The sequence below is a fragment of the Hirundo rustica genome, chromosome 3 (genome assembly GCF_015227805.2).
Source record: "Hirundo rustica isolate bHirRus1 chromosome 3, bHirRus1.pri.v3, whole genome shotgun sequence".
NCBI lineage: Eukaryota > Metazoa > Chordata > Aves > Passeriformes > Hirundinidae > Hirundo > Hirundo rustica.
This window is the reverse complement of record NC_053452.1, coordinates 9,129,603-9,143,102: the sequence shown is the minus strand read 5'-3', so window position 1 is coordinate 9,143,102 and position 13,500 is coordinate 9,129,603. Positions and strand designations below refer to the sequence as shown.

General features: G+C 40.7%; 1 protein-coding gene across 1 annotated transcript in view; it reads left to right on the top strand.

Annotated features, from left to right (window-relative positions):
- LOC120751219 (protocadherin Fat 4-like) overlaps nt 1-13,500 on the top strand; it is a 32,056-nt gene that overhangs the window by 14,398 nt on the left and 4,158 nt on the right. Inside the window, exons 15-28 of the mRNA XM_040060709.1 lie at nt 65-1,009; nt 1,992-2,117; nt 2,248-2,505; nt 2,814-2,912; nt 3,014-3,186; nt 4,123-4,271; nt 5,204-5,511; nt 6,102-6,371; nt 7,534-7,671; nt 8,454-8,670; nt 9,292-9,450; nt 9,847-9,998; nt 11,076-11,244; nt 12,136-12,344. Of these exons, the coding sequence (XP_039916643.1) occupies nt 65-1,009; nt 1,992-2,117; nt 2,248-2,505; nt 2,814-2,912; nt 3,014-3,186; nt 4,123-4,271; nt 5,204-5,511; nt 6,102-6,371; nt 7,534-7,671; nt 8,454-8,670; nt 9,292-9,450; nt 9,847-9,998; nt 11,076-11,244; nt 12,136-12,344 (3,372 nt within the window). The remainder of the gene's footprint in view (nt 1-64; nt 1,010-1,991; nt 2,118-2,247; nt 2,506-2,813; nt 2,913-3,013; nt 3,187-4,122; nt 4,272-5,203; nt 5,512-6,101; nt 6,372-7,533; nt 7,672-8,453; nt 8,671-9,291; nt 9,451-9,846; nt 9,999-11,075; nt 11,245-12,135; nt 12,345-13,500) is intronic.

Here is a 13,500-nt window from a genome sequence, read left to right as displayed (position 1 = left end):
TTCTTTTTCAGACAGTGGTTTATATGTTTTAATTCATTTATGGATGATATGCTGTATCCTACAGGTCAAGTACAAGGCTTTAAATCCCCATATACCTGTTGTGTTTCGGGTGCTGACGGAATCCGCTCCATTTGCCGTTGATGATGAGGGAGTCATCTCAACAAAAACCAAACTGGATTACGAATCCCAGAAGAATTACACTCTCAATATTTCCTTGTCAGATGGAAGCACTGCTGACTATGCCACGGTGTTTATCAGAGTTACAGACGTCAATGATAACAGCCCTGTGTTTGGTGCAACCAGCACCACCGTTGCCATCGTGGAGAACATGCCGGCAGGAACTAACGTCACCAGCGTGTCAGCCACGGATGTGGATGAGGGATTTAACGGATTAGTGGTTTACACGCTGAAGGGGGGAGAAGGAAAAATGGACATTGACAGTTCAGGATTCATTTTGCTGCAAAAGGTGCTGGACAGAGAAGAGCAAGGCTTCTATAACTTAACTGTGATTGCCACTGACCAAGGCCAACCCGCGCGATCTACAGCGCTCAACCTGACCATCGTCGTCGACGACATGAACGACAACCCCCCGGTCTTCTCATCAAGCAGGTATGAAGTGAAGGTCCCTGAAGACCAAGAGCTGGGAAGTGCTCTGCTGACACTATCTGCTACTGACCGGGATGCTGGGGCAAACGCCCTCGTGACCTACCAAATCGTTGACCAGCGACCTCAAACCTCCTCTCCGGTGTTCCTTGTCAACTCAAACACGGGCCAGCTCAGCCTGAACCAGCAGCTGGATTATGAAACCATAAATGAATTTGAAGTGAAAGTGGAGGCATCTGATGGAGGTCAGCCTACTCTGAGCAATGAAACCCTTGTAGTTGTTCATGTAGAAGATGTCAATGATAACCCACCAGAATTCAGTCAGTCAGTTTATGATGTATTTGTGTTTGAAAACCTTCAGAAGGGGAGTCCTGTCTACACATTCAGTGTTGCTGACAAGGACGAGGTAGGTACCACATTAATCTCATCCTGATAAATCAAAACGACATGCTTTTCTCTATTAATCTGCAAAAAAGCGTCATAGGAGATGGGCGAAAGGAGATTTCTTAAATGGCTGGCGCTAAGTATGTTATCGTTCATGAAAACTTTGTCTTGCTTTCTCTGAAACCAGCAGTAAAGTTTCCCAACCCAAGGAAGTTAAGACCTTGTACAAAATAGTTTAGTGGCTATATCAGAGAAGATGGGGAGGGCTTCTCTCCCACTCCATATGTGACCCAGGACTGGAAGTGGTGTTTGCTTCTGCTAATGTGCATATGAGATGAATCCATCACACCAGACAGAGAATAGATTTTTTAAAAAAATTGTCTTATTGCTTCTTATGTCAAAACAACAGTTTCTGATCAAATGTTGCTTGATAAACTAAACTTGGTAAACTTACCTTTAGTCTCAGCTTAGTCAGAGCAAGAGGTAATTTGTAACCCTGATGGAGTTGTTTCTTCTATTATAAGAAATTACAAAATGTCCCTCTGCTTTATAACAAGTGGTTTATTTCTCCCTTTGCTTTATAAAGATATTTTGCATGTAGCCATGGCACTGGGGAGATGCTTTGAAGGAAGAGATTTCTGATTTGCAATATTATTGTTGCTCATGTCAGTTTTAAAGCAGCATAAATGCTCAGTTCATACTCCACTGATCTCTCTTTTGCTGCCCTTTCCATCATGGGTAAGTCCTGGAGAGCTTCAGGGAGAGAGAATGTGTAGGACCCAAATAGGGAAATTCATAAGTGCTTCCACATAACCCAGTTCCTGTTTGCCAAAGAAGTCTATTATTCCAATAGCTCAGGGTGCAGGATTTCATTTATTAAACCTGGCATGTCACTCGTACATCTGTAATGAGAATACTTATAGAAAGGTATTAGTTAATAAGATTATTTTTTGAACTTAAATCTTAATAATTTTAAACTTACATGAACAATGTTTTCTTTTTAGGCTGGCTTTTCTCAGGGATACTTTATTCTCAACAGCAGTTCATTTACTGTGGATATCCCTGGAACACTTTCATTAAGGAATGACACAGAACTGGACAGGGAGACTACACCCGGATTCATTTTACAAGTAAATTTGGATAGAGACTCTGCAGCTCAACCCTACTTCATTCCCTTGAATGCCTCTTTATATCTTTATAAGAGGTTAAAATGACAATGCAGTCAACTGAAATTACTTTTTTTTTCCCTTACTTTGTTAGGTGTGGGCGGTTGATGACGTAATAAATGGACTTAGTTCAAGTGCCTTGTTCCACATCACTGTTCTGGATGTCAATGATAACAACCCCGAGTTTCAGAATCAGCCATACAATTTCGAGGTTCTGGAAGGGGAATACATGTTGAACAATGCCACTAGAGTTGGACAAGTCACTGCTACTGATTTGGATGAGGGAGAGAATGCACGGATTACTTACTACTTGTCACCTGAGGATGGGGATAATCCATACAGCATCCAGGAGGTAAGGGTTTAGGTATGCTGAAAACAAAATTTAGATCCTGCTGTTCATTAAGTGACTTGGCATAGTAAAATAAATCAGGTAAAAAAGAGCAGGCAGTACCATTCTAGTACACATCCCAACCAGCACGTGCTCTGTAGGTTGGAAATCTTTGTTGATGTTCAAAAACCAAGACATTTCTGGTCAGGTGTTGCTTGGAATGTGAATTAGCCCAAAGGAGAATAGATTATTTCAATCTCTCATCATTTTTGAGAATTCAGTCTACAAGAGTTGTCCAAATGATCTGTGCATTGAACCACTCTCTTCTCTAGGATGGAACCATTTTGGTTACTGGCTCTGTAGACCGAGAGCGTAAAGACAAGTATGAGCTGCTCCTGGTGGCATCTGATAACGGAGTGCCTCTAAGGCAGGTAAGGAGTAGCAAGTTATGCTGTACCTGAACTGCCTTGTATTTTCACACCCAAGTGCCTGTGCACTTTCTGAATCGTGCTTTTCTCCTACCACACTCCAGAACTTCACACATGTCAGCATCCAAGTGTTAGATGTGAACGACAACCCTCCTCAGTTCACAAGGGCACAGTATTCAGCCAGCGTCCATGTGGCAGCAGCAAAGGAAGGGGAGTTTGTCCTGTCAGTGTCTGCCACTGACCTCGACCTTGGGAACAACGCTGTCATCTCGTACAGGTACATTTCTCTGAGGTTAATGAGTACCTGTTGTGAGAGACACAGAGAGGTATTTTTATTGATCTTGAGAAGGATAAGATCTCTTCATAAATATTTCACAAGTGCTATAATCGGTTATGGTTTCTGTACTTAGGAAGAAGGACAGTCATTACTGGGTGTTTTAGAGCTTATCAAGTCATGATTATGTCATAAGAGAGGGCACAAACAATAAACTGGCAGCAGAAACACACGGCCAAGATTTATTGTAGTTTCTGAAATTTTGAATAACACATTGGAGTTTCTGGGTACGAAATAAATTAATTTCTGACTCTTTTTACCAGTCTTCTGTTTGCTGGGAGGAGGAGATAAGAAATTAATTTCCTTAGTGCACTGTGCACAGAAAAATCAGGGGAGAAAGATGTTTCTATGAGCCCTAAATCATGGAAAATACCAGGATACCTTGACGTGAAAAGCACAGATTGAGAAGGACAAACGAATGAGCAGTAAACTTGTGGATGTTTAAAACGACTGCCTTGAAAGGTTATTTTTAACCATGAGATAGCATTCGACCTAAAACACATCACTTGTGAGCAATCCAGTTACCTGTCAGAGGTCACAGAGTGCCAGGAATTAGCAGCTCTTCAGATGAATGTCACTTGGGTTTCTCCGGCTGCTGAATATGAGGCTGAGTGTGCAAGATCTCCATTCTCCTAGTGGGAGCATCAAAGCCTTGGGGTGTAATGGGAGCTGAAAGCAGGAGTGCTGCACATTTTCATGATGGAGGACTTACTTGGAAATAAAAGGCCAGTATATTTTAGGTTAAAGACAGAAATTAAAAGCTGTTCTTTATAAATAAGCAAATATTATCTGTTGAGTGCTCCTTACAGAGGCAGCAGTGAGTAAATGGCACTTCCAAGGTCATTAATATGAATACTCTCCTGATTGCTCCTTGATTAGCCTCATGAACGATTCTGATGATTTCCATATAAATAATGGCACTGGAGAAATCACCCTCAGCAGTAACCTGGACCACATCACAACCGACACAGTTGTTACACTGACAGTCATTGCCACTGATCATGGAGTTCCTCAGCTTAGCTCAAGTGGTAAACCATCTTTTTTACCTTTTTTTTTCCCCAATAAACATAACCCTTGCAAACATTTAAATTTGAAATTAATCCTATTGCTGTCAATCAAACTGAATTTAGCAAAAAAAAACTACATTTGAACAATGATGCATATTTGCTTTTTACCTTTTGATCTCCTCCATGCTGATCATATTAACAGAAAACTGGGTTTTAATAAACCTGGTTAGAATTTTTCTTTTTTAAATTCATTTATTGCAGTTGTACTTGTGGTACAGAACTGACTCCACAGTTGCAGTCACTCTAAAAAGATGTATTCACATAATATTGTTGAGGTGTTTCTTTTTCAGTTTTCCTTTCTCTTCCTAAAATTAGAAGCATTTAAACGAACAGAAGCTGGCAAATCACCAGGATTTCCGTTCCTTAACTGGATTTCTGTTCCTCAAAAAATATTTAAACACATAGTATTTTTTGTAACTTTTTCACGTGTTTTTTGGGGGTTAGCTTTGATTTATCATGAACAGGAGAAAACAACTGATTTTCTTAAAATAGGACAACTGGCCACAACAAGAAATTGCCCTCGTGGGTTTACGTACATCCCTCCTCTCTTGTTACGAAGCAATAAAGGGTGGGATATTTAAGGAGTGTGAAACACCTGCACATCCCATTCAATTCAGATTGGTGATCCTTGCTCTCCTGTCACACTGAAGCAACACTTCTGTAATCAGGGAAGCGGCGTTATCCTGGAAAATCAATTAGGTGTAAAAAGCATCACGTTTTTTGTTACATATTAATCCTTATTACTACTGGTTTCTTTTTTCTCATCACTCCTCTTTCCCATGTGATAATTTCTATTATTTTCTACTAGGTCCTCAAGAGCTTAGGGAAACAGAGTATGGATCATGAAGACTTTAGCAGCGACTTCACTATTTTAATTTGTTTTCTCTCTCCAGCCTCTGTTACTCTCTACTTGCTGGTAAATGACACCAGCTTTGGGCTGACTTTTGAGAGCTCCAGCTACGAGTTCAGCATTGAGGAAAACAAAGCCCCAGGGACTGCAGTGGGCTCTGTGAAGGCTCTGACTGGAAGCATAGCTGTGCAGGTTGGGTACTCCCTGAAATCCCACTGGGACAAGTTCTCCATCGGGGACCAAGGAGACATCGTGGCCCTTGTCCGGCTGGATCGGGAAGAAGGAGACCTGTACAGCATCCTTGTGGAAGCTGTGGATTCTCTGGTGCCACCCAACACAGCTGTTGCTTTGGTATGGAATATGCGTTTCAAAATATTTTTTATCAAGGAATATGAAATATCTTTTAAAAAATAATAACAATCAAGCAAAATCCAGATAAGTGTCTTCTGTCATGCAAATGTGAAGCTTTGAGAGCCTTCTATTTAATTTCCCTTTTTTTTATATCCCGAGGAGATATTACCATCTGGTGATATTGTCAACTTCACAGATTGTGTCACTCCCTGAGAGCTCCTTATGAACAACCCATAACCAGAGAAACTGATTAACACCAAAACTGGTTCTGTGCATAGTTCTGTCAAATGCATGAGGCAGATGAGCCAAAAAGCCCCAGGTTATCAGTTCTGCTCCTCTCTTCCAGTCAGAGTGTGTTAACTTGCAGCTGAGAAGTCAAAAAGATAAAAAATGCAGAGGTTGTGAAAATGCTCAAATGCTGAAAAAAGCTGAAGTTGTAATCTGTCCCTTTGGGTTTTGTTCCTTGGTTGTTTGGGTTTTTTTCCCTATAGGCTTCCATGGACAAAAATAAATCAAAATTCTCCTTTGGTTACAGCTTCTACAGCTCAAACTTGTGTCTATTTTTCTTTTGTTTCTTATTTTCAATATAGGTAACTGTGAGAGTTGAAGACATCAACGACAACCCTCCAGTTTTCTCTGCATGGATCCAAACTCATTTATCAGCTCCTGAGAATGCAGCTGGTCTAGACTTGGGCACATTTTCTGCTACTGATCTGGATACAGGAGATAATGCACTTATCAGCTACTCTCTGCAAGATGATTTTGCTGGAACATTCCATATTAACAGTTCTACTGGCAAGCTGATGACAAAAACCTCCTTAGACAGGGAAGTGATGGACAGTTACGAATTGAAAATAATGGTAAGTTGACAAATTTGATGCAAGTTCACAGAATTTGCAGCATTAAAAAAGGGAAAATACTGAACCATCACAAGAAAACCACTTCATCTTAGAGAATTCCATTTGAATTCATGCATGATTTTTGACTGTTCCTTATGTTTTGTACGCAGAGCTCTGTTTTCTGCTCTGTAAATTAGTATTAGTGAATAAATGACTTATGAACCCTAAATTTTGGTCACAGTCACACAACAGCTAACGATGACGTCTGCAAAGCATTCCTGGGTCCATTTTAGACCGTACAGCTGCCTTGCCACTCCATGTTATTTGTCCTTTTCCCTTTTTTTTTTCTTTTTCATTTTCCAAAATATATGTTTTTAGATATTTTTTAAAAATACATGAAATAAGATTTCTCAAGTTAAAAAAACAAAACAAAACTAAACATAAACCTTCACTCAACATCCATGGGGTTATCTATTTATTCTAGCTGATTTCACTGATTTTTGCTGCTACCAATCAGATCAATTACTGTGCATACAAAGTAGTGTTCCAGTACTGGCCATTAAGTACAAATATATTTGGAGGACATTTTTACAGGTCAAAGAACTTGTGGGTGATACAGAGGAGACTTATTAAAAACTGAGAAGTGTCTTTTGAAAAAAATCAAGTTAATAAAAGTGGACACTTTTTAAGACCAATTGAAAACTGCGTATATGTAGCTGTGGATGAGAATTTTCTATGGCAGATGTTGGTGCAGTGTAAAACTGACTGTGAATTTGCCACAGACTGGATGCTCTTCATACCTTGCTTTGTTGGCACTTGAAACCCTCAAAATGCAAGGGGCTTCCTCACTCTTTTGACTACCACAGCACAGATATCTGTACAGCGCTGTCTAGTGTTGATTAGTGCCACATCTGATCACATGACATGTTTGATCTGCATCCAGGCTCAAGCTTTTGATCAATTGTTAATGAGAGGCAGAGCATGTGATGGGGTGAGGATACCAGCTGCAGAAAGATGTGGCAGCTAATCAAGCACAGGGCTAGAGAAGTGTCACTGAAGGATGATTAGTCCAGCAGAAAGACTTCAGAGGCAAAAGCTCACAATTTTTGGAGCAAAATTGAACTGGCAGAGTAAGTTTGTGTCAAAGTAATGCTGTTTTTAATGACAAGCTGTTCCTTCACAGGCCACTGATTCTGGCAAGCCACCACAATCTGCAAGCCTAGTTGTGAGCATCAGTGTGGAAGATGTGAATGACAACCCACCAGTGTTCCCCCAAAGAACCTACTCCGTGACCGTGAGGGAGAATGAGCCTCCACGTGTGGTGTGTGGCACTAAGAATAACCAGCCTGTTCTGCGCTTGTTTTCTCTCTGTGCACTGGGAAGGGGCAGTGACCTCTCATGGCTGTGCACTGCTGAACATCATGTTTTGCTTTGTGGGGCCTGTAGAATCACACAGCATGTTTGGTTTGTATGACAGGGGAGTACTTGTCCCACTGATTCTTCCTAAAACTCTCACAGTGTGTGAGAGCTGCTCCCCCTTTCCCTCTTGTGCTCAGCAGTGATTCCACACTGAGTTTTCACTGGATCTGTGGGCATTTAAGGATGTTCAGTGCTGTATGTGTTGTGCATACATCCAGCATCCCTCTGCTCCTAAGGTTTTCTGTCTTAGAGTCATGGGATGGTTTGGACTGGAAGGGACATTAAAGATCATCTTGTTCCAGCCCCTCAGCCATAGGCAGGGACACCTTACCCTAAGAGCAGGTTGCTCTGGGCTCCATCCAGCCTGGCCTTGAACATTTACAGGGATGGGGCATCACAACTTCCCTGGGCAACCTCCCAGTGCATCCATTTCTGGCTCTGTATCTGCCTTGCAGATGTGACCTAATGGTTTACAGGAGTCAAGGGAAAGAGGCATCACCTGACAATCTGTAACTGCTCTGCCACAAGCTGTGCCAGAACTCCAGCAATGCAACTGATCAATTAATGACTAAGTCAGTCAGCAAACACTCTGTGGGTCAATACCAGTCTCGTGCACGTGCTTTGCCACTCTCTTTGTTCTTGCTCTAAACCTTTGATCGCTGACTTTTTTACCTTTTATTTTAGATTTTGAGTGCAGTGGCCACAGATGCAGATGTAGGGTACAATGCCATCATTCATTACACCATAACTGGAGAGACGGCTTCATTTCATGTTGGAGAACTTTCTGGAGATATTGCAACCCTTCAACCTCTGGATTATGAAAGTCATTCCCAGTATATGTTTATTCTGAAAGCTTTCAATCCTGGAGAGCCACATCTCCAGGACACAGCAAACATTACAGGTAGATCTACTCTGCCACAGAAAATGAATCTCCATTAACCCTAGGGAATATTTCAGCATGTGTAATTCTGAGGCATAAACCAATAGTAATGCAGTCTGCTAGAGTGAATTATCAGAAATGATGGTGTGATCTTTTCACTACAGCCAGATGAAATTGTTCTAAAAAAACCTTACCATGTCAAAAATGAGAATTTTTCACACAAACTGATATTACTTCCTTCAATATATTCACTTTTTTTTCCTATTTTCTGAGAACCTATTGACATTTTGATTGAAAAGGTTTCCAAAAACATAACTCAGGTTTTTTTCTGCTTGTATACAGAAGGGCAGTTTATAGGGAGATAAACAGTGTTGACAGTGATTTTTAGTCTTATTAAAATAACAGTGCGTGATTGCTAGCTTTTTTTTTTTCCTTAAAAAAATCAAATAAATTTGTTCTGTTGGGAAAAAAAAAAAGGACATTTCTGTGAAGCTGGTATCCTAGCTTTGGCCAGCCCTACTTTTGAACAGTATGACTGGATATATTCTGACACAGAGGAGTTGTGTTGTTTTAGACTAGCTGAAAAAACACAACTCATAACCATTTGGGTAAAACTCACCAAATGTGTTGATTCTTTCTCAGTTACTGTGGAAGATGTCAATGAAGAAGGACCCGTGTTTGACCAATCCTCTTATTACAAAATGCTCCTAGACAGTTCTACAGCTGGCACACTAGTAGTAGACATCAATGCAAGAGATGAAGGCAAGGGTTACGATGAAGGCATTTTCTACAATATTTCAGGTATGTTAGGAAAAAAATCTTAGGCCTGTTTATTACTGGGGTACTTGAAACTGCTAAAGCAAGCTGCATGACACCAGAATGAGAGAAAATGGTCATAAATTGAACTGGCAGGTTCGGAGTGGATGGAAGGGGAAGAAATCCCTGTGAAGATCAGTAATTAATGGGAGAGGTTGCCTAGAGAGGCTGTCCTTGGAGATTCTCACCTTGAACACCCTGTGCTGAATTCACTCCTGGCCATGTTTTGAGCCAAGAGGTTGGACTGGAGGGGGTGTCTTGCTCCAAATCACACGTAGAGATTAGGATTTCAGCTTGTGTCTCTTCGCTCCTGGGCATCTTCAGTCACTGGCCTCTGCTGGTTCCAGGGAACATCTCCAACGCTTCTTTTTCTGTTTTCAGGTGGAAACTCAGAAGGCCTCTTTAGTCTTTCCAGTACTACAGGAGAACTCAGGTTAACAAGAGACTTATCCAAACAAACTTCTCCCCTGTATTACTCCTTGAACGTCACCGCTACAGATTCGGGTCTGCCGCCTCTTTCAACCTCTGTAAAGGTACTAAATTTTCTACCTTGCACTCTGTTTAGTGCACAGTAATTCCCCAGATTGTTTAGTTCTAAACTGAGCATAGTTACAGCAGGAAAGGGGTATTAAGCAAAACTATGCAAACCAAGAATCAGAATGTCAGAGATTTATTCCTGTTTTGGGCTACAAGATAACAGTTACCAAGTTATGCTGCCCTAGCAATTGCTGGCACACCACACAAAATGGTTGTGATCATTCCATCTCAGAAAAGACAGACAGAAGCTCCAGGCTGTGAGGGAGGAGGATTAGAGCAGTGGAGATTTCTGTGCAAGGTCAAAGAGTGGGACAGGCAGAAAGGATGCAATGGAAGTATGTGATAAATAAACAGGACATGGCAAATAATGTGTTCCTGTTTATTTTCTGATCATGTGAGAAAAAATAATTTCTAGATTGAAGAGTGAGAAATGCAAATATGATGAAACAAATATTTTTACACAGTGCTTATAACTTGCTGGTGACCTTCTGTCACTAAATATCACAGCAGAATTAAAAAAAACAAACTAGAAATCTATATGGATAAAGATGTAGAAAGTTACTTTCAACAGCCTTAAAATGTAGACTTATAAGCCATCATTCTTCAGAGGATTGGACAGCACCTGTGCGGCAACAGAAATAAATTATTTTTGTGAAGCAGTAGCCATTTTTTATTTACCACCTATCACCTTTTATTCTTAATCTATAAATCGGGGACAGTAGCTTTAAAATACTGTACGTGCAAACTCCTGCTCTGGTTACACTCCAGTGGAAGGCTGGAGATGAGTGCATCTCTCTGAGAGCTGCTTAGTTAGACAAGTTCTTTAAAATGTGCTGCATGTGAGGAACTGGAAGTCTGTATTTAGCAGAGCACCCAGGTGAACCTAAACTGGGGAGGATTCTAGTGTTTCCCAGCAGTATTTGCTGCCTTCAGGGCAGTGTCGAACTCAGCAGGCAGCAGTGCCAGGCTGCTCACTGACCAGGGCCTGGACTTGTGTTCTCTCACACCTTAGCAGGAAGGTTTCTGCTAAAGCTGCAAACATCATGCCCATGGCCATGTCCTTTTCCCTGCAGGTGTCAGTTGTGATTGCTCCCATGGATGTGTCCTTCCCAGTGTTCCTGGAAGAAGCCTATCACCCTGCCCCTCTGTCAGAGCAGAGCCCTGCAGATACGTTTGTTGTAGAGGTTCGTGCCTTTTACAAGCTGCCTGTGAACTACAGCATCGCCTCTGGAGATGAGAAGGGTGAGCCCTGGATGTGGAATAATGGGAGGGGGGGTGTGAAACAATGAGCACAGCACCAAGCATTGGGATGGTTCCTTCTCTCCCTCCTTTTGCTCTCACCTCGGTTCCACAGCCATTACTACGGGATGGGAATGAATGCAATGCACCAGTTTGACGTGCATCAGGTGTGGGCAGTGACTGAATTTCTGTCAGAGCAGCACAAGGCACAGGATACGGGGCTGGCTTCACCAGCTGTGTGCTGTGTCTGCCGCAGGATGATCAGGCTGTGCCTGGTCAGGCATAAAGTTACTCTGGCTGGAGAAAAAAATAACTGATAGCACAAAAACTTCTAGCAGAAAAATGAACACAGCAACGTTTTCCTAAGAAATGTGAGTGCTTAGAGTAAGTTTATACGTGGTCAGGTGCATCAGTGCTTTGTCACTTTTTTTTTTTTTTTTTTTTTACTAAATATAGAGCTGATTTTAATCCATCATCGAACAACCAATTTGTAAAGGGTTTTGTATGAAGTCATGATCTTCAAGGTAGTTGCAAAATTCCTCATCTTCATTAAGAACAGGACTTCTTAGGAAGTATAAACATTTCTAACTGAAAGAGGGGTAAATAATCTCTGTTTCATAGGAATGTGAAGACCTGACTGGAGAGTAGTGGATTGAATTTTCTCCCTTTTGGTTCCTATCTCATGTTCTGGGTTATTTATTTTTGTTGATTACAGCCCTGCATATATCTGAAATTCTTGTCAACCTTACAAAAATATTGAATTTTTTTTCTTTGAAGAATACTGTAATATACAATATTCATATAAATAATGTGTAATTTTTACTGAAGGATTCATATCTTCAGTTTCAACTAATGAAAACATAACCAGAATAATTTCTGGGGTTTTTTTAACAGGTTATTTTATTATCTATTCATCCACTGGTATCATAAGAACAACTAAGACTCTAGAACTGGAAGATTTTCCAGTAAATTTCAAGGTACGAGCAACAGACTCATCTAATGCTGCCATATTTAATGAAGTTGAAGTGAAAGTGGAAGTTATTGATGAAAACAATTTCCCGCCGGTTTTCCCGTCTTCTCTACTAGAAGAGAGTTTGCCAGAGGTAAGAAAATGTCATCCAAACTGAATCACAAAGATAAGTCTTCAAAATAATAATAATAATAAAAATAATCTTCTGTTGAGTATACAAGTAAACCTTCTGGAACTGGGCAGACTCGCTGTTCTGTCCTACCATATGATGTTGCGAGGTTTGTTTCAAGCTGGAAATCCCAATACACAACAAGAATGATCTAGAAGTGTGGACTTACTGAAGGAAAAGTGAATCTTTTCTGATAAGGGGCTCCATGAAGGAAGAACTACCACTCCATATTGAATATTTTACATGGAGAATATTCAGGTGCATTCAAAATCTATTGGATGTGCTGGGCACCTCACAGGCTCTCACTCAGTGTGGTAAGGGAGCTTCACACAGGGAGGTAACAGGGCAAAGTCTCTAATTCTGCAATATTTCCCCTCTTGCTCAGGTACAATCTGTTGTAGTTTTGCTGGCACAAGCCATCAGCCGCAGAGAACGAGCCAGATTTCAGTCAGATTTTCAGCCATTGTGGCTCTTACAGAAGAAGCCACTGCATTTCAATATGCAAAAGCATCTTGTTCAACATTTCACTCTCAATTTTACAGCAACACTTTTCACACTTTAATCTGCTGGTTGCTTTTTTTTAAAAAATAAGCACATTGATCATGTTAATATTTTGTAGAGCACATACCTTGCCTTTGAGATCCCCAGCTGATGCACGTGTATTGTCTTCAGCAGCCACAACTGATTTAAAATCTACTCCATTTCTACCACTGAGTTAAATATAGTTTCACTTATTACACCTAATTTTCATGTTCCCAGTTAGTTTAATGGAGAAGAACTAGAATCACGTTTCTCAACCTTAAAAAATGGATTTCCGTGTGAAATATTTACAGAGTGGGAATTGCTGGATGCCTTGTTGGAAAAAATAACTTCAGATCAGCTCTCAAATGGCCCTACAAGCGAGACACTGATATCTGCTGTCAGTCTTGGTGCAAAGAACATTGTTAAAAAGGAAGAATTAGATTATTAATTTTGATAACAATTAGCCAAACACTGTTCGGAAAGAAATAGGACTTTGGAGTTTAGAACATGCATTGAGTTTCGTATGAGAGGAGGCTGTTAAACAGAAATAACAGCAAGTCAGATGCTTGAGGTTTACATTTGGGCTGTTTGAAATCAT